Genomic DNA, 27570 nt, shown 5'->3' with positions numbered 1-27570 from the left:
AAAAGCAGGTTCATAGTGTGTTTGCATTAACAAGTGCAACAGAAAGTGGAGAAATGATGGTTGCCAATTCATTGGAGTAATGACCATGGAAATACCTGTAGAACACAGTGCTGAAATACTGCACCTATGAGATAGAAGTTGAAGTGAATCTGTAAGAGAGGGTCTATGAGCCTAATTGCATGCAGATCAAAGATTTTAAGGGAAGTTTTAAGTGCACCACCCTAGACGTGAGTAGTATTCTAAACATGGATGGATTTGGGATTTATATATAGCGAAGACTTAGTTGGGTGTAAAATAGGTCTTGAATGAAATGCCAATATCGTCCTCAGTATACAAGTTTCTTGGATGCCGAGGAGGATATTGATGTGATGTGTTTATGTCGGGAAAGACTGGAGGTAAATGTTAGTCCAAGCAAAGTGATCTGATCTTGTTCGGTAATTTGTGTATTACTGAGGGTAAGGGTAGGTGAACTGGGATATCTTTGCATGAGAAAAGGCAAGTCTGTATTTTGATGGCATTGAACATAACACAGTTGCCCTCACCCCATTAGAGGATAGTATATATCAATGTTTAAGGCACTAGTTGTAAATGATCTTGTAGCCTGGGATGTCAGAGTATTGCATGGTTTGTTGAATGAGTAGGATGAGTAGAGAGTACTATCATCTGCAAAGCTGTCGATGGGATTTGTAGTTATTGTGAGTAGGTCATTTATGTATAAGAGAGGAGAGGGAACCGTCTACCATGACTCACAGAGAACAATCAGAGAGAAAGCTGACTACCCAGTTACAGAGAGTGAAGGATGGCAGTTTGTTTAATAGATGCCACACACAGTTGGAAGCTTTGGAAATATCAATGGCAACAGCACAAGTTTTTCAAACCTTTCCATGGTACTTGTCTGGTGGTGAGTGATATAAGCTACAAGGTCAGCTGTGAATCTTGAATGGTGGAATCCATTCTAGTGGTCAGTGATTAATTTGTGGGGCCTCTAAATAGTGAAGGAGTTGACTATTGATGACTCTTTTACAGAGCGAGCAGTTTGTTTAATAGACTTGATGCCACACACAGTTGGAAGCTTTGGAAATATCAATGGCGACAGCACAAGTTTTTCAAACCTTTCCATGGTACTTGTCTGGTGGTGAGTGATATAAGCTACAAGGTCAGCTGTAAATCTTGAATGGTGGAATCCATACTAGTGGTCAGTGGTTAATTTGTGGGGCCTCTAAATAGTAAAGGAGTTGACTATTGATGACTCTTTTCATTATTTTGGAGAGGACAGAGGTGATGGCAATTGGTTGGTAGTTTCATGGTAGACTTTTATCACCCTTTTTTTTTTTTTTTTGGAATAGGATGGCTATGAGATTGCTTCTATGCATTGGGATAGGTACCAGATACATATAATAAATTATAGAGACAATGCAGACAGGTGTTAGCTCTGGAGCACAGTGTTTGAGAACAATTGGGGAGATGCAATTAGTATTCAAGATGCCAGGAACTTTTTTAGTATTCAAGTTATTTAGTAGTTTCTGATGACTTTTTGCCGAAAAACTATAGGAGACATATGATGCTTGAATTCCGGTATGATAGGATGATTTCTCTTGGTCATCTATGCAGGAGTTTGAGGAAAAGAGTGTTGCCATCATGATGCGACAGAGGTGGAATTGCAGGAGAGTAGAAGTTGCATCCAACGGCCTTAGCAAGCGACCAGCAGAAAACTTGTCACCATTTGGACATGAGGCAAGTTTTCTGCTGGTGATCTTTATGAAATCAGATTTGGATCTACTGATGACTGATTTCCATATATTGCATGCTTTGATATAGGCAGAGTATGAAGCTGGAGTTTTCTTAATGCAAACTTTTTTTTTTTCTTTGACTGTTTTGACACATTTTTGGTTGAACCAGGACTTGGAAAGTGGATGCAGATTATGGGTTGAATGGGGTATGAAGGTGGTCTTTATGAAATCAGATTTGAGTCTGCTAATGACTGATCATATGTTGCATGTTTTTGATACCAGATGAGAAGAATTTGAGAATAATTTCTCTGACTCGTTCACAGCAGATGTTAGGGGTCAGGTGAATGAAAGCAGTAGTCAGACCAAGGAAAGGAGGAGTAGAAATTCCAGAGATCCTCCCAGTTGGCTCCTTTGTAGTGCCAAAGGATGCAAGGTTGGAAGTAATCGGAGGAGGGCTGTTCTGTGAGAGGGGAGACTTGTGTGGGATTGTGGTCTGAGTTGCTGAGAGGAGAGGCAACCTCTGCAGTGCATTTGGAAGGAGAACTGCTTCTCCTTCAGTGATGTTGGAATTGTGGACATTAAAGTTGCCCAGGAAGATACCTCTTTATTTGGATAGCTGGATTGCAGGCAGTCAAGTTTCATAGAAAGGAAGAGGTCTGAGAGGTTATCAGTTTTTGGAGACTGGTAAATGCAACAAATTAATGTTACTAAATAGAGTAAGGAAACTTTGAGCCAGAGAAGGTCAAAAGCTGAAGATTCTAAATTAGCCATTCTCTGTCAGGCTATCTCAGATTTCACAAAGGTTCAGGTGCAACCCTTGTGGAGATAAGAATTGTGAAGTGTGTGTTTGGGCACCAGAGGTGGACTGTAGTAGATGTAGATACGATCTGAGTTTCTGTCAGAAATAAGATGTTTGGGTCTGGAAGACTGCAATTGATGGCAGACACCATTTATGTTTAATAATAATGCCACAGATGTTAGTAAAATAGATGCGGAAGTGAGTTTGTAGTGAAGAGATTCTACTATGGTTTTGTATGTTTCAGCTGGTTATGATGTGACTTTTTTGATGGGATTTATGAGGGAGATACAACTTACATTATATTAAGCAATACGGTTATATATCTCATCTGCAAGTCAGATATAGACTGTGTATTTCTGTGTTCTTTCTCCACAGTTATTCATCGTCTACACAAATCATGTCATGAAGGAAAGTGGCATTAGATCTGATATCAAAATTATTGATATTTAACTCATCTCTTTATGCAGATGATGTTATACTCTTAAATAAACCCAGCTCAAGTTTTTAGGATTCCTAAATAAATAACTGCTGTAAGATATTTGGTATGAAAATCATCCATAAACAAAGACTATGCAAATAAAAAGGAACGTTGAAAACATTGACATCTTAATTACAAAAGTAGATAAAGGTAATACTGCTGTTGTCCTTGATTGGACAGCATACCTGGATAAAATGAACCTATTGGTATCTGACCACAACACTTACCAAATGGTGAATTACAAGCCTACAAACTGGATCAAAAAGAAAACAACAGGATTAATCAAATCGGTGATCACATGGCCAGAGGAAACAATAAAAAAACTTATGCCTCATAAGAAAGATTCCGATAATTGGACCACATGTTTATTTTCATAAATAAGAATTAAAAAACAAACCCGACAAGTTTCGTAAGTCGTATGACTTACATCTTCAGGGGTCAAAGGTAACTGAAAGTTTAAACACACTAAATGAGAAATTACTCAAAATGGTTCATTCTATGCAGTTATCTAACTGTTCATTAAATTGAATATCCAAATGTAGATTCAGTGCAATGCTAAGTTTGAACAATGCTGGATGCTGTCACGTTGTGTTGTTCACATTCACATTGTCTGAGGTCTGACTTGGGTATATTTTTTATCAATGCTGACCAAACTTGGTGTAGAATTAGGCCTTGGTTTTTATTACATTGCATTGGAATTCTAAGCATGTTTGTAGCTTCTTTAAATTTCCTTATGAAACAATTTTTTTCAATGTAAGACATGTTTGTTTTTTGCCAGCATTATTTGTGTTCTCTTCTTTTGTGCACGTCTTTTTGGTGTTCGTTCATGCAAATTTCCCCTGATCTTCCCATCTGGCCTACATAGCAGATGCCACAGGAACAATGAATATTATATACACCTGGTTTTTTTAAAGGATGATGTGGAGGTTTTGGGGGATGTAGAGATCTTGAAATTTTTTCCAACGGTGGAAAAGCCACTTTGATGTTATGTTTAATAAATTTAGTTTAATCCTTTATCCAAGTGTGAGCAAACAAAGTTTGCGCCTGAAAGTATCTTCAGGACTGGGTTAAAGTGGTACAACACCAGGGAAACTCATTGCAAAGGTGGAGCAAGCTACCAACACTCCTATCTCAGTATCTCCTATAATGCAAAACACATCTCCTTGCGGATATATCTAATGTTATGCATTAATGGAAGGGCCACTACCCAGACTAGTTTTGACCTTTATTGAGGTCTCTTCAGTGGGAGCCAGGCCCAAGTGGAGATATCAGGCAGAAGCATTAGCAGGTCATCTCTACCTATAGGAATTGCCAATTGGTGTGCCACCCTTTTTTAATAATTTACTCTGGATTTAGAGAAAGATGTTGAAGGTTTATTTTTCACTTGGTTAGAGTATAATAAATTTAGTTTAATCCTTTATCCAAGTGTGAGCAAACAAAGTTTGTGCCTGAAAGTATCTTCAGGACTGGGTTAAGGTGGTACAACACCAGGGCAACTCGTTGCAAAGGTGGAGCAAGATACCAACACTCCTATCTCAGTATCTCCTATAATGCAAAACACATCTCCTTGCGGATATGTCTAATGTTATGCATTAAGGGAAGGGCCACTACCCAGACTAGTTTAGACCTTTATTGAGGTCTCTTCAGTGGGAGCTCAGAAAGTAAATTATTAAAAAAGGGTGGCACACCAATTCTCAATTACTATAGGTAGAGATGACCTGCTAATGCTTCTGCCTGATATCCACTTGGGCCTGGCTCCCACTGAAGAGACCTCAATAAAGGTCGAAACTAGTCTGGGTAGTGGCCCTTCCCTTAATGCATAACATTAGACATATCCGCAAAGAGATGTGTTTTGCATTATAGGAGAGACTGAGATAGGAGTGTTGGTAGCTTGCTCCACCTTTGCAACGAGTTTCCCTGGTGTTGTACTACCTTAATCCAGTCCTGAAGATACTTTCAGGCGCAAACTTTGTTTGCTCACACTTGGATAAAGGATTAAACTAAATTTATTATACTCTAACCAAGTGAAAAATAAACCTTCAACATGATGTTATGTTTGTTTAGTAATTTGGCCATTTTGTCTGTAACATTCTTGATGTATGGAAGCGTGATTGCATTCTTGAAATCTTGCTTTTGTGAGATGATTGCAGGAGGTGTGTTCAGGATTTTTTTGATAGTCTTCGGTTCATAACCATTTTTTTTGAGGATCTGTGTTAAATGTTGAAGTTCTTCATTTCTTTGTTTTTCTGTGCTGGAAATATTATAATCTCTGTCCCTCAAGGCTTTAATTAAACTTATCATTTATGAGGGGTGGTGGTGTGAGGCCGCATTAAGAAATCTTCCTGTGTTGGTGGGTTTTCTATAGATGGAGAAAGATAATTTATTATCTTTTTCATTCACTTCTATTAGGATATCAAGAAAGGGAAGTTTTTTATGCTCTTCTTGTTCCAAAGTAAATTTTATGTTATTGTGTATATTATTCAGGTAATCTTTGATTTGAAAGCAGTTAGTTCTTCTGTTGTTACTGGCCATATGATGAAAATATCATCTACATAGCGTAGCCAGATTTGCGTTTTTTTATGATAATTGTTTAAAGCATTATTTTCAAAATGTTCCATATATAGGTTAACTAAAGTCAGGGAAAGGGGGGAGCCAATAGCCAGTCCTTCTTTTTGTTCCCAAAATTTATTTTGATACATGAAAAAAGTATTTTTTATGCAATATTTATAAAGTTCTGTGATGTTTGGAGGAAAAAGGTCTTCAAGGAGATTTACTGTTTCATTTCTAGGAACATTTGTAAACAGGTTGATTACATCCAAACTTGCTAAGATGTCTGAAGGTCCTATGCATATATCCATAATGTACTCTGGCAAAAAACAAACATGTCTTACATTGAAAAAACTTGTTTCATAAGGAAATTTAAAGAAGTTACAAACATGCTTAGAATTCCAACGCAATGCAACAAAAATGAAGGCCTAATTCTACACCAAGTTTGGTCAGCATTGATAAAAAATATACCCAAGTCAGACCTCAGACAATGTGAACGTGAACAACACAACGTGACAGCATCCAGCATTGTTCAAACTTAGCATTGCACTGAATCTACATTCGGATATTCAATTTAATGAACAGTTAGATAACTGCATAGAATGAACTATTTTGAGTAATTTCTCACTTCATGTGTTTAAACTTTCAGTTACCTTTGACCCCTAAAGATGCAAGTCATATGACTTAAGAAACTTGTCGGGTTTGTTTTTTATTGTTATTTATTGTAATAAACACGTGGTTCAATTACCAGAATCTTTCTTATGAACTGATAAACCACAGAAACCTTCGCATACAACTTATACCTCATTATGTCCATGCTCCCAGAATTTACGGCCTGTCAAAAATACACAAAACAAACATTCCGCTACAACGAATAGTTGAAGGAATTGACAGCCCTAATTATCACTTAGCCAAGAAATTAGTGGCCACACTCAAAGAGTTGATAGGTCATTTCCACCTCCTACATAAAAGATACATAACACTTCATAAAGAAGATTAGAAACATGACACTCAATGACAAAGATTTATTAGTCAGCTTAGATAAATGCTCTTTACGGTAATGTCCCGATCAACGATACTATTCTTCTCTTACAAAACATATTTCCACCCGATATCACTGCTCCTCTTTGCCCATGTACTCTGCTGCTCCATGTATTTCATGTGGCAAAATAATTTTTACTTACAAAAAGAAGGTACGGCCATGGGCTCACCACTTTCTCCCTCAATAGCTAACTTTTACATGGAAGATTTCGAGCATCGAGCTCTGGATTCAGCCAGCGTAAAACTCAAACTCTGGCTCAGATATGTTGATATTTTTGCCATTTTGCCCCACAGCTGCGAAACATTAAATACATTCCTAAGCCATCTGAACAAACAACACAAATGTATCCAATTCACCATCGAAATCGAAAACTCTCTTCCTTTTCTAGACACACTCGTCACACTTCTTCCCTCAGGCTGCCTCTGCTTCACTGTCTATCGCAAACCCACATATACAGGCCAATACATATATAATAATTCCTACTACCATCCATTACAAAAACTATGAGTCATCAGCACCCTCAGACACAAAACCTTAACAATTTGCTCCAACAAACAAGCTCTGAACCAAGAACTTGAAATCATTAACCAAACATTTGTAAAAAATGGCTACAATAAAAAAAAAACAGTTCACAAGATCTTCCATAAAAATGCCATTAAAAGAAAAAAGATTACAAGAATGCCATTTTTTAGAAAAAATAGATAGAATACTACTTAAATACAACATCAAGACAACCTTCAAACCCCAGCAAAACTAAGAAATTTACTTAGCACCTTCAAAGATCCTTTTCCATACCTTGCCCACCCAGGGGTTTACAAAATTGAATATATTGAATTTTGTAAACCTACTTTACATAGGGGGAAACAGGATACACCATCCCAATCAGAAAAGATGAACACAAAAGCCACATTAAATACCTCCACTATGTAAAATGGGCCTATCAGCCCACCCATTCCACACATGCCACAGAATTGATTGGAAAGGCACCAAGTCCCTACACTGCACCAAAACCTGGTATGAAAGAAAATTCAAAGAAGCTTGTGAAATGCTGAAACATCATTCAAATCTGAACCAAAATGATGGATTAATTATTCCAAGAATGTGGAGGACCCATCTTCAACCCATATAGCAACCAGAACAACCGCAGAAAGAAGAAAATCTCGATATGAAAGGACTGTAGAAATTGTTTAATGTAGTCCCATTTTTTTTCCCCCTCACCAGAGGTCATGCTAGGATAAATGAATAACAAACATTTAGATTCATTTTGCTTTTGTATAGTGCAGCAACATGTAGCTTATATATTGTACGTATGTATAGTTACAGATGATGACCTCAATACAGAGGTCGAAACGACAGTTAATGTTAAATAATTATTCTAACACGTGTTGTGTCTCCATAAATTCTTCACTGTGAATTACAGAATTATATTAAAAATGAACATATAGGGGGAATGCATTATTGTTACCATTCAGGAATGTGTGAGTACAGATAACTCAGGTGATATGTTCATTTAAACAGATTAAGTGTTTTTTTTTTTGCCAGAATGGCAAGAAGAAGACCAAGGTAGACCAATGCAGTTAGAAGAAGTGTGTTAGAAGATTGAAATATAAGATCTGACAATATTTGGAGTCCTGACAGACAACAGATATATTAATCTAGAGGAAAACTGTTTACAAGAAGTTGGTAATGACGTAATATCATGTAGTGGTATCATAATAAATATTCTCACCCCCCCTCCCCCTCTCCTCCAGAGGGTATATGCTAGGAATTTGATAATGATGATGCTGCTGCAGAAAAATAAATTACACTAAAAAAACTGCACTGATTTTTTCAGTTGTGTACTTTTGGCTTATTTAATTTTTGAATTTACTAAAGATAACCTTGTTACTTGGGTATGAATTTTTGCAAATAAAACCTCTAACAAAAGTTTTCTGTTTTATTAGTTTTATTATTCTTTCCTGATTATTATCAATTTTCTTGTAAACTAATAAACTACATTAGTTTACAAGAAAATGAGAGATTAGAAAAACAGATGTTTGAAGGAAAACAAGGGATGTAATTCAGCTGCTTTAGAAGACAGAATTTTAAGAAATTATCAAATCAGAGACCTGCTAAGCATTTGGAAGAAAACCGTTCAGGATACTAATAATGATATACTAGGTTTGACTGTCATGTATAGTGCACTCCAAGAGATTATCATCATCATCATCAAATTCCTATTTATGTACCCTCGGAAATGTACAGGCTATCATGACAGAACTACAAAAAATTTAGATATTTACTAACTTCCTATTGAATATTTCTCCCCAAATTAATCTGTTATCTCTTTAGACTCCAGTATTATCAGATCTTATTTTTCTGTCATTTAAGGCAATTTTACTGTATCAATCCACTTAGATCCTGATTGTCCTCAGGGTCGTTTTTTGATCATCATCAAATTCCTGCCATGTACCCTCATGGGATGTGCAGGATATGATAGTACTACATTAAAAATTTACATCATTACTAACTTCCTATCTACATTCCTTTCTATTTTCCTTCAAATCAATCTGCTACTTGTCAAGACTCCAACATTATCAGATCATATTTCTGTCTTCTAAGGCGCTTTGTGCCATATCAATCCACCTATATCTTGGTCTTCCTCTAGGTCGTTTTCCTGCCAACCTGGCAGAGAACACTTGTTTTGATAATCTTTTCTCTCCCATTCTATTTAAGTGACCATACCACCTGAGATTAGCTCTGCTAACGCATTCCTGGATGCTGACAATGTCAAGTTCTTTCCTAATATCCTCGTTTTTAATATGATATTGCCATTGATGCCATCTGTTCATGCCTTTAATCTTTCTCAGGACTCTCATATCTGCGGTCTCTAGTCTTTGGTCAAGTGTTTTACTTCTGACCCAGCTCTCAGATCCATAAGTTAAAACTGGTTTTAACAACTTTTTTTTAGCTTGTATACAGCTAATTTAGTGTTCTGACTAATTTCTTTCTTATTCCATATGAATTTATTCAATTGACTTCCTACCATACCAGCTTTGTTGATTCTGTTGTCTATTTCCATATTTAATTTACCATCTTCACTAAAAATTGTGCCTAAGTAGCTGAAATGTTTTACTGTTTCACAGGTTCTCCGTTCACAACACAGTTGACATTTTCAATGATTCTGCCTATTTTCATTGTCTTTGTCTTTTTATTGCTGACCTTCATACCATATCTATTACAACAGTTATTCAATTTAGTCAGGGAATCTTGCAGACTTGTAGCGGATATATTTAGAAGTATAACATCATCTGCATTTAGCAAAGAGCTGACATTAACATCTCCAATTTTAATATCATATTTAATACACTTTCCTTCATAATGTTATCCATATAGATAATGAATAACAGAGGGGATAATGTGCATCCTTGTTTTACACCAGATTTTACATTAAACCATCTTCCTGTACTTCAATTCTAACTGCTGACTTACAACTCAAATAAAGACTAAGTATTGCTTGATATAATGTCCCATTGGAGGGCAGCATAGTTTTGTGAAGGGTAGGTCATGCCTCAGTAACTTGCTCTGGACAGCTGAGTTGAATAAAGGATATGGATTTACATTTGATACTGTTGGAATTTGCAAAGGTCTTTGACAGGATACAATATGGAATTCTAATCAGTAATTGCAGCACATGGGGATGGATATAGGGTTGGTGAGGTGGATTTGGAGGGTGGTTGATGAAGAGATATCAGAGAGTAGTTTTTTCAGGAATGGAGTCCAAAAGAAGGCTTGTTTTTTAACAGCTGTAGGGTTGTGTTCTTGGACCACTGCTATTTAATTTGTTCATTAATGATATAGGAAAGGATCTGAGAGGAACTGTTCATTTATTTGCTGATGATGCAAAGTTGGCTAGAGCAATAGTGAATGCACATGATGTCAAAATTTTGCAGGATGATTTGGATAGATTGACAGTCTGGGCTAATGAGAATGGATGTCAGTTTAATGTAGCAAAGTGTAAGGTTATGCATTTTGGGGTGAAAAAATTAGCAGCAGTATATCACATTGGTGGAACTGTACTCCTGGAGGTTGACGAAGCCAGAGATTTGGGTGTGTTGGTGGATAGGGAGTTGAAGTTTAGGGGGCACATTGCAAAAGTGGCTAAATCAGCTCATCAGATCTCTTGGTTACTGAAGAATACTTTGATGAGCAGAGATAAACAAGTTATTGTTCCTCTTTATCGAGCCTTGATAAGACCCCATCTTGACTACTCTGCTTAGATCTGGGCCCCCTGGGTTTCTTCTTGATAGAGAGGTGGGTAGAGAGGATTCTGAGGCGAGTGATCAAGATGATAGCTGGTCTATGGAATGAACCTTATGAGAACAGGTTGAAGATCTGTAGGTTATAGAAATTGGTTGATAGGTGGAAAAGGGGTGATATGATTGAGACATTCAAATTACTGAAGGGTTCTTACAAGATTAATTCAGAGGAAATTTTTTCAGGTTCTGTCACTAAGTATCCGTAGTTTGTTCTTGTTTTCAAACTCTTTCCTCAGAATTTTCATATCAGTAATTGATCAGCTTCTATTTTAAACCAGATTTTTGATCTGTATGTTAAAATTAGTTTGAGCACTACTTTATATGCTGCTAGTTAGCTTGTCGTTTTGTCTGATTCTCTTCTGTTCCATGTGCATTTATTCAGCCAGCCTCCATAGTTCATTTATCATGATGAACATCGTGAATGTGAAAAAAAATGTTCTCGGAGGCTATTGAATTCTTAGAAATTGAGGAACGAGTACTACTGTTAAATCTGGAATGAACACTTAAATGTCTTTCAGTGTTTCATTCAGGATTTAACTGAGATGCAATATCTTCTTGAAAAGAAAAAAAAAAGACTTATAAATAGATAATAGTTGAATCTTTGTACATATAGTATTAATAGTCTTTTCATGTAAAAATTTTATGTATAAGATTGTAAGTGGTCCTTAAATAATGACAGAAAATAAGGGTATTGTAAAGGAGACTTTGTAACAAGGTCAAAGTTTAGCGTAAACAATCGTAATCTGATTAATAACATGACCGCGAGCGATTGCGATATGAACCGAAGGCACTGTAAACTAACCTTGTGAAGATGTAATAAGAAGAGAAGGTGTGATGTGCAAAATTTGGGTGGGATCTGCAAAATCAATGGACACGGAGCCTATAAAAGTTGTAGCGATGCTAGTTCGAGGCTTCTTTTTGGTAGTTATTTTTCAACTCGTTCAGGTTTTGGGTGTTGGCTGTCCCCTGCAGTTTTCCGTCGGTAGTTGCTTCGACGTGACAAAAATGAGTAAGTGTCGTTCGGTGGTGATGATGTGGCTAAGTAGCAGGCTTGTCCAAACATAGTATTCCATTCAATGAGACAAACAGTGAACGCCAAGGTATCGAGTAGCTCCAAATGCACATTTCCGTCTGATGGGTTCCTGAGCATAAGGTTAGAAGGAAGCACATGTCCAAAGAATTATCAACTGGCCGAGATCAGGAACAAGGAATCGAAAGACAAGGAAGCGATCGGAAGAAAGTCTAAAGGAACAGAATGAGAAGTATCATGTAATTGAATTCTTCAGGCCAGTAAAGCAGAGTTTATGACTTATTGTATAATATCTTGAAGCCAGGGTGAGCAATTGTGTATAAAATTTGTAAATCAGACTCATTAAGGCAGAAGTCAGGACTTTGATACATTTCTCTAACAAGGATGTTTAGTATCAGAAGTGTAAAGTTTCAAGATTATCGTTAATTTTAGGTCGATGTATTGTATTGAAGTCAATTAAGGAGGAAGTGAGACTTAATCTACTTATTTGTATTAAGTAATTGGGATATGGGCAGGTTGAAATTTTGTTATATATCATCTGATGAGAAATATACCTATTGTGAACCTTATCTTGTGTGTTAGTTTAGCTTATTTAATTTTGAGGACCTTTAAACTAGTTTAAGTTTTGCTTAACATGTATCGTATTTAGTATGAATAAATTTCTTTGTCTTTTAACCCAAAATATGTCTGATCATTTAAGTCAATGCACCACCTGCTATAAATATAGAACCTGTATATGTGAGAAGCGTGGGAGTTTAAGATAGGAAATGGTTAAGACTGCAGTTAAGAGTAAATTAGTAAGGGCTTGAGTTGATTCTGATAGTTTTGGAAATCTTGATAATCTGTGAATCATATCTCTGACAAGAAATTCTATCTTGTATAGGAACTCAGATTGCCCAGCTAAACAAATAAATTCTCTTAGTTCCGAAAAGGATTTGATACCAGATTTCCAATCAGGGAAAAATTGGCTCTAGCTTGAGGCATTCTCTTTGTTTGAAGGTTTGCACACGACTTTTATTGAAAATAGGACACTGAGGATTATATAAAAAGGCACAGCGAAAGATCTTATTTAGCAAGGAGTATAAGGAAAGGGGAATAGAGCAATTAACAAGAGATATGCAACCTAATTATAAAATAAAGTAAATTTTACACTACCAAACTAGTTGGTCGAGTGGTTAACATACCCACTCTCCAATCAACAGGATGCGGGTTCGAATCCCACTGTGGACATGGATTTTGAGACCTTAAGTGGAAGATGAATTTCATCATCTGATGTGAGACTGCTGCTGTCCTGCTTATTGGAGAGCAGAAGTGGCCTGAAAAAAGTTCCCTGTTTAGTCTCTAGAGCAAGGGGTGTACAGGATATGATAGTACTACATGAAAAATTTACATCATTACTAACTTCCTATCATATGTAGTACTATCATATCCTGTACCCTCAAGGGGTGTACAGGATATGATAGTACTACATGAAACATTTACATCATTACTAATTTCCTATCTACAATTTTCCTTCAAATCAGTCTGTTACTTGTTAAGACTCCAACATTATCAGATCCTATATTTCTATCGTATAAGGCACTTTGTACCGTATCAATCCAGCTATATCTTGGTCTTCCTCTGGGTCGTTTTGCTGCCAACCTGGCAGAAAACACTTGTTTTGCTAATCTTTCTTCACCCATTCTGTTTAAGTGACCATACCCCATGAGATTAGCTCTGCTAACGCATTCCTGGATGCTGACAATGTCAAGTTCTTTCCTAATATCCTTGTTTTTAATACGATATTACCATTGATTGATGCCATCTGTTCACTCCTCTAATCTTTCTCAGGACTCTCATATCTGTGGTTTCTAGTCTTTGGTTGAGTGTTTTCCTTCTGACCCAGCTCTCAGATCCATAAGTTAAAACTGGTTTGAACACTGTCTTGTATACAACTAATTTAGTGTTCTGACTAATTTCTCTCTTATTCCATATGAATTTATTCAATTGACTGCCTACCATACCAGCTTTGTTAATTGTGTTGGCTATTTCCATATTTAATTTACTGTCTTCACTAAAAATCGTGCCTAAGTAGCTGAAATGTTTTACTTGTTCAACAGGTTCCCCGTTCACAACACAGTTGATATTTTCAACAATTCTACCTATTTCCATTGTCTTTGTCTTTTTAATGCTGACCTTCATACCATATCTATTACAACAGTTATTCATTTTAGTCAGGGAATCTTGCAAACTTGTAGCGGATTTATTTAGAAGTATAATATTGTCCGCTTAAACCAAAGAGCTGATATTAACATCTCCAATTCTGATGTCATGTTTAATACCACTTTCCTTCATAATGTGATCCATATAGATAATGAATAACACAGGGGATAATGTACATCCTTGTCTCACACCAGATTTAACAGTAAACCATCTTCCTGTACTTCCTTCAATTCTAACTGCTGACTTACAACTCAAATGAAGACTAAGTATTGCTTGATATAATGCCCCATTGACACCATATAACTGTAGCGTATTAAATAGCTTCTCTCTTAGCAACTTGTCATTCCTTTTCCAGATCGACAAAACTTAAATACAGATCTTTGTTATATTCCCATGCTTTCTCAACTGTTTGTTGCAAAGTGAAGATCTGATGTGGAGGTTTCCTCTCAGTTATACAGCTTTGACCCTTAAAGACTCCTGGTCTATATAAGTGTAAATTTTTTTTAAAAAATGACAAAAATATATATAAATGATAAAAAAAAAAAAAAAAAAAAAATCCTTAGCTCACCTATGGTACAAATGTACCATAGGTTTACTAATAGCCATTTGTGAGCAGGAACCACATAAAAAAAATATTAAAAAAATTGGTATCATTAAATCTAGGAGATAAATCACCTCTTCAGTGAATCATCTCTAGGATGAATGACCTTTATTTTATATAGCACAACTAGTTTTCTTAGATACAACCTATCAAATTGTTACTCTTCTGCTATTCAACTATAGTCAACATGAAACACATAATGTTCATGTGTTCAACAATACAGTTAGATCTGGAATTACTTTGAATGCCAGCAACTAGTTTTTAATATAATGACAGTTATATTCTTGGAATGTTTTTTAAGGAACATATCACAAACATATCTTGTATGTTTGTGCACCTGATAAAGTCTTCCAGTAAAATGAAACTAGTCATGTGATTAAAATAAGTAGATCATTTGATATTTTAAGGACACTTGTGATATAAAGATTGTATAATATAAACACGTATTCACAAGAAAGATATATAATTAGCCAAATATGGTCTGCAATTTTCAGACTGAAATATTTGGCTAATTAAATATCTTTCTTGTGAATACGTATTCATATTATACACTAAGTAGATCATACTCTTATTTTTTTTCTCCCTTGACTTTTATAGTATTTTGACATTTGTAAATAGCTATATATATGTTAAAGATACCAAGCTATTTTAAACCTGTTTTTAATCCAATTTCCCAAGTATGCAAATAGACAAGAAAGTCAAGTTTGTGTCTGCAAGTAGTGCAAGTCTGGTGACCCGCATATAGTGCAAGTCTTAGGCAACTCGTGGTAAAGGTGGAGTAATCAAAAAACTTTCTAGCTGTATATATGGCCAAGTGATTAATAGGTCATTATTCATAATGCCCAGCCATTATAAATAATGACTAAAATGGCCATGCAGCCTGATAAATATTGATCAATTTATTAAATTGACCACATTGTGAATAAAGCTACAATCCATATGGGCAATTTGATTTGTAAAAAAAAAAAAAAAAAACTCCTAACCTAAATTATGATCATCTCCATTGTAACATTTTTATATTTTGCATTTAATTATTTTTCCATGCGGTTTCTGCTGCCATGGCCAATAGCGATATGGACATCACGCAATATCTGAAATATTTTTTCAGTGTGAACATAATGTTGAATTCAAATTGCCATATGCATATTACAATACCTGTATAAGATGTTTATATGTTATGGGCCAAGTCACTTTGGTTTTTGACTCTTTCACTTTTTCTGTCATTGTCAAATATGCTGATTTTGTAAAAATTTGAGTGACCTGGGCAAAGTTCCCTTCAAGTCTCCTGACAAAAAGAAATCTGAACAATCTCTCCAACCCCTACCGCTTTTAATACTGCCAAAAAGGTATCATCGGTATCACTTTGCCTGACCAGATGAAAGCAGCATTCATATTGACTTGTCAATGTAATCATTTATGATTAACAGTGTGAAATTTATTACAGTGGCTGATTTTGTTTGTCTGATTTTATAATGCCCGTATTAATCATTTAGTCTATAACATATATATATATATATATATATTTTTTTTTTTAACAACTTATATTTTCTTTGCTTTTCTTTAGAAATTAAATGGACCAGAATTTATTATACAAAGTCTAAAACCAAATATACCAGTTGTATTACTGCCATTTCAAAATATGGAAGTGAGTATAATTTTCAAAATGTGTTCTCTTATGATATGTATTTTAATAGGCATTTTTCAGACCTCTAATTGAAATGAAAAAGGGAGTGCATGTCATTCTAAAGATGTATATCATTACATCCAATTATGATTGACAATTCATATATATTTATTCAAAAAAATGTATTAAATCTTCTTTCAGCTTTATTGTTAAGAAATATACCTATATTTCCTACTATTTTCAAGAAATTTATTTCCTTAAGTTGCGTACCAGTAATACTGCCCTTATAGCTATTATCACTTGCTAAATTCTGGAAATTTATTATCATCATCATAATCTCCATCGATCTCTACTCATTATCTTTATGCACTTATAACGCCCTGCCTTAAAATAATTTAAACTTGTCATATCTACCACCCATTCAAAATTTATACCAATTTTCTGGTTCTTTTCTGGTCAGAAAACAACTTTACTTATTCCTCTTTCAAACAGTTAGCTGCTTATTTTTTTTGTGAATGCCTTATCATATACAGGACAAGAAGCCATTTCTTCCCCTCCACACACTCTTAAAAACAGTCTCACGTGTATTAATTGAACTATATTTTTTACACATCCTCATCATAAACAAATTCCTGAGATGTATTCTCAAGGGGTGTACATGATATTATAACACTACTACATGAAAAGATTACATCATTCCTAACTTCCTATCAACAATTTTTTCCAAACCAATCTGTTACCTTCAAGACTCCAACATTATTAGATATTATATTTCTGTCTTATAATGCACTTTTTACTGTATCAATTCGCCTATATCTTAGTCTTCCTCTGGGTGTTTTTCCTGCCAACCTGGCAGAGAACACTTGCTTTGCTAATCTTTCCTCTCCCATTCTGTTTAAGTAACCATACCACTGAGATTAGCTCTGCTAACACATTCTTAGATGATAACAATGTCAAGGTCTTTCCTAATATCATCATTTTTAATATGATATTGTCATTGATGCCATATGTTCACGCTTATAATCCTTCTCAGGACTCTCATATCTGCGGTCTCCAGTCTTTGGTCAAGTGTTTTACTTCTGACCCAGCTCTCAGATCCATAAGTTAAAATGGGTTTGAACACTGTCTTGTATATGGCTAATTTAGTGTTCTGACCAATTTCTCTCTTATTCCATATGAATTTATTCAATTGACTTCCCACCATACCAGCTTTGTTGATTCTGTTGTCTATTTCTATATTCAATTTACCATCTTCACTAAAAATTGTGCCTAAGTAGCCAAAATGTTTTACTTGTTCTATAGGTTCTCCATTCACAATACATTAACATTTTCAATGTTTCTGCCTATTTTCATTGTCTTTGTCTTGTTATTGATGATTTTCATCAGCAGGGAATCTTGGAATCAGGGAATCTTGCAGACTTGTATTGGATTTATTTAAAAGTATAGCATCCTCTGCCTATAGTAAAGGTTTAATATTGCTTTCCTTCGTAACATGATCCATATGGATAATAAAAGAGTGGATAATGTACATCCTTGTCTGACACCAGATTTAACATCAAACCATCTTCCTCTACTTCCTTCAATTCTAACTGCTGACTTACAACTCAAATAAAGACTTAAGTACTGCTTGATATAATGTTCCATTGACACCATATAACTGTAGAGTTTTGATTAGCTTTTCTCTTGACACCTTGTCATATTCCTTTTGCAGGTCTGCAAAACTTAAATACTGATCTTTGTTATATTTCTCAACTGTTTGTCATGAAGTGAAAATTTGATCCTGACAGCATCTATTAGTCCTGAATCCAGCTTGTTCTTCACTAAGCTTCCCTTCTGCAATCGATCTCAACCGTTTCTCAAGTATACGCTTTTTATGCAAGTGTATAACACGCATAAAAGTTATACTTTTCAGGAACACTCAGTAGGAAAATGCCTCAGTAATTTTCAATGTTCAGTTTTATTTCCCTTTATGGGAGAGCCACCTTGGCTCAGTCTGTATAGACGAAGCCATTTGATCACAAAGACCTGGTTTGATTCCCATTGACATGAGGAACCTTTATCTGGTCTCTTTCAACTAAAGGTGAGTTAACCGGTCTCATATGCAGGGGGTGGGGGTTCACCCAGAAACTCTGGTTTTTCATCCTCCGGAATAGGCAAACTGGCCTCGTGAACACATACCTCTACAGACATAAGACACCGCCAGGAATAAAGAATAACAACCTATTCTGTAGGATTTTGGTTCGAATGACTACATGATTAAATGTGTAGATCTATGTTTGATCGGAAATTAGGAGGATTTTATATATGGGTACTATGCTCTACTCCAATCATCATGAATTTGTGCTCTGTACAGGCCTTCTGAATTATGCAGTGCAACTACTGCAAGACTTTTATACCTTCATACTTTAGCATTTCTGGTTGAATAACATGTACTCCTGCTGCCTTTCCACATTTCAGTCTTTTGATGGGTTTTTCTACTTACATGCCTCTAGACTAAAATTGCATGCCTGTTTTGTGTTTTTTACCCTGTGCTATCACTACTTGTTTCATTTAGCACTTTTTGGAAGTAATTACCCCATACATCAAGGATATCGTTTTCTCCAGTTTTAATGTTGTCTTTATCATCTCTAATCCACTTACAGTACTCTTTATTCCATTTCTGAGCTTTTTCAACAACCTCTAGAATATCTGCCACCATCCTGATGTTTATTTTCTATGTTCTTACCAAAGTCCTCCCATGACTTTTGTTTGTCTGTCTGTGTTCACTGGGCATCTACAGATGCCGTATGGTCACGCCGATGCTCGATGATGTTCCACACTAGGCCTTGCCATGTAGTCCCGTTTATTTGCCCTTCTGGCAGCCTTAACCCTCTGAAGATCAGTCACTCCACACACACGCCATCCATCCATCTCATTGATGGTCTACCCCTGCCTCTTTTTCCAGGAACTTTACCTTTTATTACTGTTCTGAGAAGTCCTCCTTCCATCCTTTCTATGTGTCCAAAATATTTTAACTTTCTTCTGTCAATATCCTTAAGGAGCCTTAAAGTTCTACTAATCTTTTCTAACACCCATTCATTTGTACGCCTTTCAGTGTATGATATCCTCAACAGCCTTCTGGAATACCACATCTCAAAAGCGGATATCCGTTTCTTATCTGACTTCTTTAGGTTCCAAGTCTCGCATCCATAAGTCGCTGTTGGAAAAACAACTGCATCTAAAATCCTCAACTTTGTTCCCATGGAGATAGATCCATCCTTCCAGATTTTAGACAGGTCTCTGACTGTTGTTTTAGCCATTCCTAACCTTTTTCTGACATCTTCTGAACAGCAATTCTTCACATTAATAATGGATCCCAGTTACTCAAACTTGCTGACTTCCTCAATTCTTTCTCCATTAAGATACATTTGTTTCTCAAATGCTTCTCTATTTGTTTTTCCTTTGAGAACCATGATCTTTGTCTTGCTAGAATTGAGTTGAAGTCCTCTGTTATTACTGATCTTGTTAACTTTGTCAAGAATTAGTCCTAATTCTTCCATGTCATTACAAAGGAGTACTGTATCATCAGCGTACCTCAGATTACTGATCAATCTACCTCCTATCGTAATTCCTGTCCTGAGCTCATCCAATGCTTCACGCATGATGTCCTCTGCATATATACTAAACAAGTGAGGGGAAAGTAAACATCCTTGTCTAACTCCTTTTCCAACTTGAAGCCAGTCAGTCAATCCAACACCTGTTCTTACTGTGGCTTCTTGCTCCCTATACAAGTTAGCTATTAACCTGATAGTGTGTTGAGGAAACCCATTCTTTTCATTACTTCCCACAGTTTCACATGCTCAACACAGTCAAAAGCTTTAGAGTAGTCTAAGAAACACATTACCAGAGGGAGTCTGAATTCTTTATATTTTTCTATGATCTGTCTAAGGCAAAGGATCTGATCTCTGGTGCTCCTACCTTTTCTAAAACCTGCTTGTTCCTCGGGCATCTCTGCCTCAACTTTGGCCTCAATCCTATTTAGCATGATCTTTAATAAAATTTTGCTTGCATGAGATATCAAACTAATAGTTCTATAATTCTTGCATGCCTTCATATCACTTTCTTGTGTAGTGGTATGAAAACTGACTTCTTCCAGTTTTCATACCTAGGCCATGATCCTGTCTCCTATATCCTTGTAATCAATCTATGAAACACTCTTATCCCTCCATTCCCCTGTGGCCTTAATTAACTCTGCTGGGATTTCATCTGCACCTGGGGCCTTATTGCTGTTGAGCTGCTTAACTGCTCTTTCAACTTCATGCCTTAGTGGAGGAGGTTCCAAATCAAAATTTTCTTGGCGGGAGGACTCCACATTTGCTTTATCCACTCTGCTGTACAGTTCCTCACAGTATTCTTTCCATCTGTTTTTGATTTCCAACTACTCTTCTGTTAGTAATGATCCATTCCTGTCTTTGATGACATTCAATTTAGGCTTGAACTTGTTTAAGTCACGAACTAAATAAAACATCCTTTTATAATTGTGCCTTCTCATCTGGAACTCTATTTCTTCACATTTATTAGTATAGAACTTTTCCTTATCCTGCTTGATGGCTCTTCTGATTTCTCTATGTAATCTCTTGTATTCTTCGGTCCCTGTGTCTCTTTGTTTTTCCAACCGCCTTCTTTTGATTAGTTCCCATGTTGAATCTGATATCCATGGGTCTCTTGGTTTTCTTATTGGGCTGAGATACGTCTTTGCTGTATCCTGTATTATCATCTTGACTCCTTCCCAAAGCATTTCTGGTGAGATTTCCTCATTGGTCTCCAAAAAATCATCCAGCCGAGTTGATGTTTCTTCTGTGAATCCACTAGGAATTACTCTAACATCCAATCTAGTGGAATGTGCCTGACCTGGAAGTTTTCGGAGTCTTAGTCTTACTTTGGCTCTTACCAGCTGATGGTCTGTACCACAATCTGCTCCAGGACAAGTATGCACATTGGAGATGCTTGTCTTCTACCGCTGGAGAGCAAGGATGTAATCAATCTGGTGCCTTGACCTATCAATGTTGGATGTCCAAGTATAGGTCCGTCGTGGATGTTTCTGGAAGCAGGTATTGGTAATAACTAATCTGTTAGCACTGGCAAATTCCAACAGTCTTTCACCATGGGTATTACGTTCACCCAGACCAAACATGCCACACTCTGGCCTGACTCTCATACTCCTTCCCACTTTTGCATTTAAGTCTCCTAAGATGTACAGTATGTCTCTCCTTGGTAGGCAGTCCAAAACAGTTTGTAAGTTTTCATAGAATTCTTCACTCTCTTCTTCAGGCCTATCCGTGTGGGGTGCATAAACTACCACAATTGATACATTGGTAGGCTGAGCCTTAAGTCTAATGGAGAGCATCCTATCATTAATGGGGTTATAACCAAGAAGGCTTCTTGCCTGAGTTGTCTTCAGTATCGCAACTACCCCATGATGTTTTGAGTCACCACCTGAGTAAATAACTAGCTTACCATCCTGTCTTTTGAAGTGACCTTCTCCATTCCATCTGGTCTCTGTAATTCCCAAGATGTTAATTTTATACCTATCCATCTCTTGAGTATGGGTACTCTTGAGACAATCTCAAGAGTACCCATCTGTAAACCCCGGACATTCCATGTACCTATGTAAAATTCCTTTCTAAGATTAATCTTATACATTCTGTGTTGCTCATTCATGGTATCACTGACTTTTGATGGAGACTGTAATATACTTCTCGAACAAGACCCTCTGCCTAAGCCCTGAATGCAGCTCTGATTATTCTGCGCGACAGCCGATGCAGCATGAGATGCATTATTAGGCACAATCATAGTAGCATTCTGGAGTGAAGTCACTGCAAGAAGAAAGTGGTAGGGCTGCAGAGGCCCTTTCCACATAAGATGAAATAGCAAAATAGGAAAGATTCATCCCTAGCCCCCGAATACTCCAATAGCATTGACTTTTGCTTAGCTTTCTTAAATTTATCTCTGTATTCTCTAAGAGCACATGCTGACTTATTCACCAAGAACTTTCAATATGCTTTCAAGACTAAATGGTGATCACTTCCAATTTCAAATCCTCTGTACACTCTTGTGTCCTGCACCAGTGAGAAAAAATCACTATCAACCAATAACATAGTCAATGATTTCCTTATTTCTTGCCTCTTCTCTCCATGTGAAGTTGTGCACATTTTTATATCGGAACATCATGTTAGTAATAACCAGACCATGTCATAAGCAGAAATCCAACAGATATTTGCCATTATTATTAGCTTTGCTCTTTACTCCAAATTTTCCCCAAAATATTTCTGTATGTCTGACAATCATTTCGTACTCTGCTATTTAGATATCCAATAAGGACCAACTTTTCCTTTTTCATTGTATCAGTTGCTTTCTCTAAAACATCAAAAAATTCCTCGACTTCTACCTTAGTAGAACCTCATGTGGCACCAAAGCACAAATAAATCTCAATGTCCAGTTCCCCATTCTGATATTTGCTCACGGCTTGATATTTTCTGCCATTCTAGAACATTAGCCTCGTATTTAGTGTTGAATACTATAACTACTGGGGTGCTTAAGGGTCAAAGCTGTAGAACTGAGAGGAGACCTCCATATCGCCTTTAAAGGAATGCGAAGAACCGACCAGGGCTTCTGACCTAATGTCCAATCCTCACCTTCTCGTGGTGCACCCTGTTAGGTATCTGCCTGGATACTGAACGAATGAGGATGGGCTGGCAATTTGGGATTTAGCCAACCAAATTGTATTCCTATTGGTTAAACCAAAATAAAAAATGATGGTACAACATGACAAAATTTCATGCCGGCTGGGGCATCACCCGGTTAAACAACGCCCCCGTTGTTTTCACCAGGGAACCAGGGTGAACAGTGAAAAGTCAGCTACTGGAACAAATCTGAAAAAACACCCCAACTCAACATCACCAGAGTTAAAGATCGGTACTATCAACATAAGAAGCTTGAATGGCAAAGAAATGGAGCTAGCTGAGGAATTAGATAAGTACCAGATCGACATAATAGGGGGGTCTGAAACAAAAAAGACAAAAACTGGTGAGATCTTTCTGAGCAATAAATACAAAATGTTATATTCAGGCAATAACAATCAAGAAAAAGAAGGAGTAGCCATTGTATTCAAATACGAGGCTAATCTTCTTGAATGGCAAGCAGTCTCAAGTAGAGTGATGTGGGTAAATATCAGAATGGGAACTGGAAAATGACACTTATTTGTGCCTATGGTCCCACATGAGGTTCTGCTAAGGTAGAAGTGGAGGAATTTTTTAATGCTTTAGAGAAAGCATCTGACACAATGAAAAAGGAAAAGTTAGTCCTTGTTGGGGATCTAAATAGCAGAGTAGGAAATGATTGTCAGACATACAAAAATATATTGGGAAAATTTGGAGAAAAGAGCAAAGCTAATAATAATGGCAAATATTTGTTGGATTTCTGCTCAGGACATGGACTGGTTATTACTAACACCATGTTCCAACACAAAAATGTGCACAAATTCACATGGAGAGAAGAGGCAAGAAATAGGAAAAGTCTCATTGACTATGTTATTGTTGATAGTGATGTTTTCTCCCTTGTGCAGGACACCAGAGTGTACAGAGGATTTGGAATTGGAAGCGATCACTATTTAATCTTGAGCAGGATAAAATTGAATTTCATATTGAAAAGAATAACATGTAAGAAAGTTTTAAAGCGAATAAAAGTTGAGCAGCTCTCAGATGTGAACTGTAGACTAAAATACACAAAGATTATTGAAGAAAAAATGAAAGAGTTTGAGAACAGGAATCAAACCTTGGAGATTCAGTTGCAAGCCTTGAAGAAAACCTTGATTGATTCAGCCAGTGAGGCATGTGGTGAGGTTGTTCTGCAAGGATAGAAAAATCAGAACTCCATGGTGGACACAGGAAGTTAAAGAAGCAGTGAAGGAAAAGAAGAAAGCATATCAAAAGTTCCTGGCAAATAAGTCAGCTTTTTCCCTGATTGTTAATGACTGTATAATATTTTGTGTTCTATTGCTTTAGATTCACCGAATCTAAAGAATTCACCAAACCTCCTGTATCTTAGGAGCGAAGATACAGCAGGCAAGGTTGAGATGGTTTGGTCATGTGATGAGGAGGGTGGACAAATATGTGGGAAGAAGGGTCATGAAGATGGATTTGCAAGGAAGGAGAAAGTGTGGGCAGCCAAAGAAGAGATGGGGGCAGTTGGTAGAAGAGGACTTGAGGATGAAGAACTTGGATGTGGTGGCAGCCCAAGACAGGAGGATGTGGAGGAGACTCATCATCAACAGTGACCCCACTTAAGTGGGAGAATCTGCAGAAGAAGAAGAATTGCTTTAGATTCACCAGTTTTTGTCTTTTTTTTTTTGTTTCACTCACTCCTGTTACGTCGATGTGGCACTTATCCAATTCTTGTGCTAGTTCCATTTCTTTGCCATTCAGACTTCCTACATTGATAGTATCAATCTTGAACTCTGATTATGTTGGGTTGGTGTGTGTTTCAGGATTTTTTTCCAGTAGCTGAATTTTCACTGTTCGCATTGGTTCCTTGGTGAAAACAGCAGGGACCTTATTTTACCTGGCAATGCCAGCTGGAATATGCCATTTCTGTCATGTTGTACCATCATTTTATATTGTGATTTAAGCCAATAAGAATACAATTTGGTTAGCTAAATCCCAAATTGCTAGCCTATCCTTGTTCATTCAGTATCCAGGTACTGAACCTAACAGGGTGCTCCACAAGAAGGTGAGGATTGGACATTAGGTCAGAAGCCCTGGTTGGTTCTCTGCATTGCTTTAAAGGCTATGTGGACGTCTCCTCTCAGTTATACATCTTTGACCTTTAAGCACCCCTCTTTTACACAAACAAATGAAAATTTCAAATGTTTATTCTTGCACATCTGTTGATTATTTCTTATATATGAGGTGGTAACAAAAAGTTTCAAGATTAGCTCTGTTTACAAGAAATTGCTTTATTTATCTACGTTTACACACTATCACCTTTCAAAATAGTCCCCTTGCATATCAATACAGCGCTCCCAGCATTCTTGCCACTTCTGGAATGTGTCCTGAAAGTCTTCTTTTCGGAGCACGTCAAGCAGCACCTTCTGCGATTCGCGCTGGATCTCCGCAGTGGTGGCAAAACGGTGACCTTTGAGTTGGATCTTCATCTTTGGGAAGAGGGCAAAGTCTGTAGGAGCCAAATCTGGCGAGTAGGGTGGGTGCGAAAGTGAGATCATGTTGTTTCTGGCGAGAAACTCACTTGTGAGGAGAGCTCAGTGACGGGGTGCATTGTCGTCGTGGAGTATTCAGTTTTTCGCCCGCCACAGATCTGGTCGATTTTGCCGAATGTCCTCCCTCAGACGTCTTAAAACTTGGCAGTAGAACTCGCTATTGACGGTCTGGTCCCTGAGGGCGAATTCTCGATGCACAATGCCGCAAACGTTGAAAAAGATGATGAGCATGCACTTGGTTGAGCTGCGCACCTGCCTTGCCTTTTTTAGTCGTGGAGATGATGGGCTCTTTCACTGGGAAGACTGTTGCTTCATCTCAGGGTCGTACCTGTACACCCAAGTTTTGTCACCAGTAATGATCCTCGACATGAAGGATGGGTCATTCATGGCATGCTGACAGAGTTCTTGGCAGACTTCGGCGCTATGTTCCTTCTGCTTCTGGGTCACCAGCCTGGGGTCGAACTTGGCAGCAACACGGCGCATGTTCAAATCACACGTCAGGATTGTCTGGACTCTGTATGACACACCGACAATGGCAGCAGTGTTGTGGAGTATTCTCTGGCGATCCTCATGCACAAGTTGCTGAATGGTTTTGATATTTTTGGGGGTTGAGCTCGTTGAAGGTCTTCCTGATCTCTCATCGTCTTCCAGTGATGTTCTTCCGCTCTCGAAACATGCATGCCACTCAAAACACCTCGAACGACTCATTGCAGTATCGCCGTAAACTTGCCAAATCATGTCAGACGTCTCTGTGGCAGATTTTCCCAGTTTCATACAGAATTTCACGTTTGCTCTTTGTTCTAACTTGCTGTCCAAATGAAATCGCAGATGTGGTAATGCAAGTGGTCAAAATTGCATCAGTTGCAGAGCTCCTGACGTACACAGGACGATGTCTTTTGGCACACTGACTCATGAAGGTAGGTGCTCCCTGTGACTGTGCGTGCAGCCTTGTGCTGCCATCTGTTGGTGTGTTACAAACCTAGTCTCGAAACTTTTTGATACCACCTCGTATGTTCAGATAACATTTTGATTACCTATCCTTGTAGTTTCTTAGCTATTTCCTGATGTACATGAAACCTAGGAATCCAAGTTTGGTGACAGTGACACAAAATAATGAATGAACCACCTCTATACAAAAGATTATTAATTCCTTGTTTGTAATTTTGTTTATTTTTTCTGTTGTTGCCATCATTCACTGTATTCTCAATAATTTCTCTCATGGGTCACTTATTTCACTTCTGGGTCAACCAGTATTTGTGCAAATGTTGATGCTGATTAATATATGCCCTTTCCTGCATCTTCCTACTTGGACACATTAAAGTTGTCTCTCTCTCTTTTTTTTTTATGATACTAGAATATTCAAATCACTTTCAAGGAGTATCTCTCATTTATATTTCAAATTAATTGCATCACTTGCAAATTGCATACATCTTTTAAAACTTTATCTATTATGTTAGTGATGTATGAAATACAAATACAGCAGAATGCACACTATAACAGACACTACTAGAATCAAATGATGCAGTATTACAAACAATGGAAAAGTCCTGGCCTGTGTTCCATAGAACTACTATTTTCAGCTCATTATTATAAACTGTAACAAACTAAGTTTCCTAACAAATGACATCATAATCATTAGACAAAGGAAATGCCAAGAAATCATAACAGTGACAACAGAACAATTTTTATGTATGACAAGAACTATATATAGACAAAAGAAATTGTGAGAATGTACACATTGATGACACAACATAAAGTATTGGCAGAACCAAATATAATATAATTTAAAATAATAAAAAAAAAATAATGAATTAATAGTTATTAATTCGTTATGTTTTTTTTTTTTTTTTTTTTTTTTTTTAGTTCTGGCAGAAGTTACTATTAAAATAATTAATAGTAACTTCCCAAAACTTAGAGATTAGCATACAGTCTGAACAGTTAAGGTTCAGATGATTTTGTAGTTTCA

At 36.9% G+C, this 27570-nt stretch overlaps 1 protein-coding gene across 1 annotated transcript in view; it reads left to right on the top strand.

The window, feature by feature from the left end:
• The window catches only part of LOC150099138 (tyrosine-protein phosphatase non-receptor type 13-like), a 470034-nt gene that overhangs the window by 103022 nt on the left and 339442 nt on the right, over positions 1–27570 (top strand). The window contains exon 11 of the mRNA XM_090403679.1: positions 16292–16372. Coding sequence (XP_090259805.1) covers positions 16292–16372 — 81 coding nt within the window. The remainder of the gene's footprint in view (positions 1–16291; positions 16373–27570) is intronic.

The sequence above is a fragment of the Typopeltis vanoorti genome, chromosome 14 (assembly GCF_054136105.1).
Source record: "Typopeltis vanoorti isolate ZY-2024b chromosome 14, IOZ_Tvanoo_1.0, whole genome shotgun sequence".
NCBI classification, from domain to species: Eukaryota; Metazoa; Arthropoda; class Arachnida; order Uropygi; family Thelyphonidae; genus Typopeltis; species Typopeltis vanoorti.
Note: the sequence above shows the minus strand (reverse complement) of the source record. Positions and strands in the feature narration are given on the sequence as shown.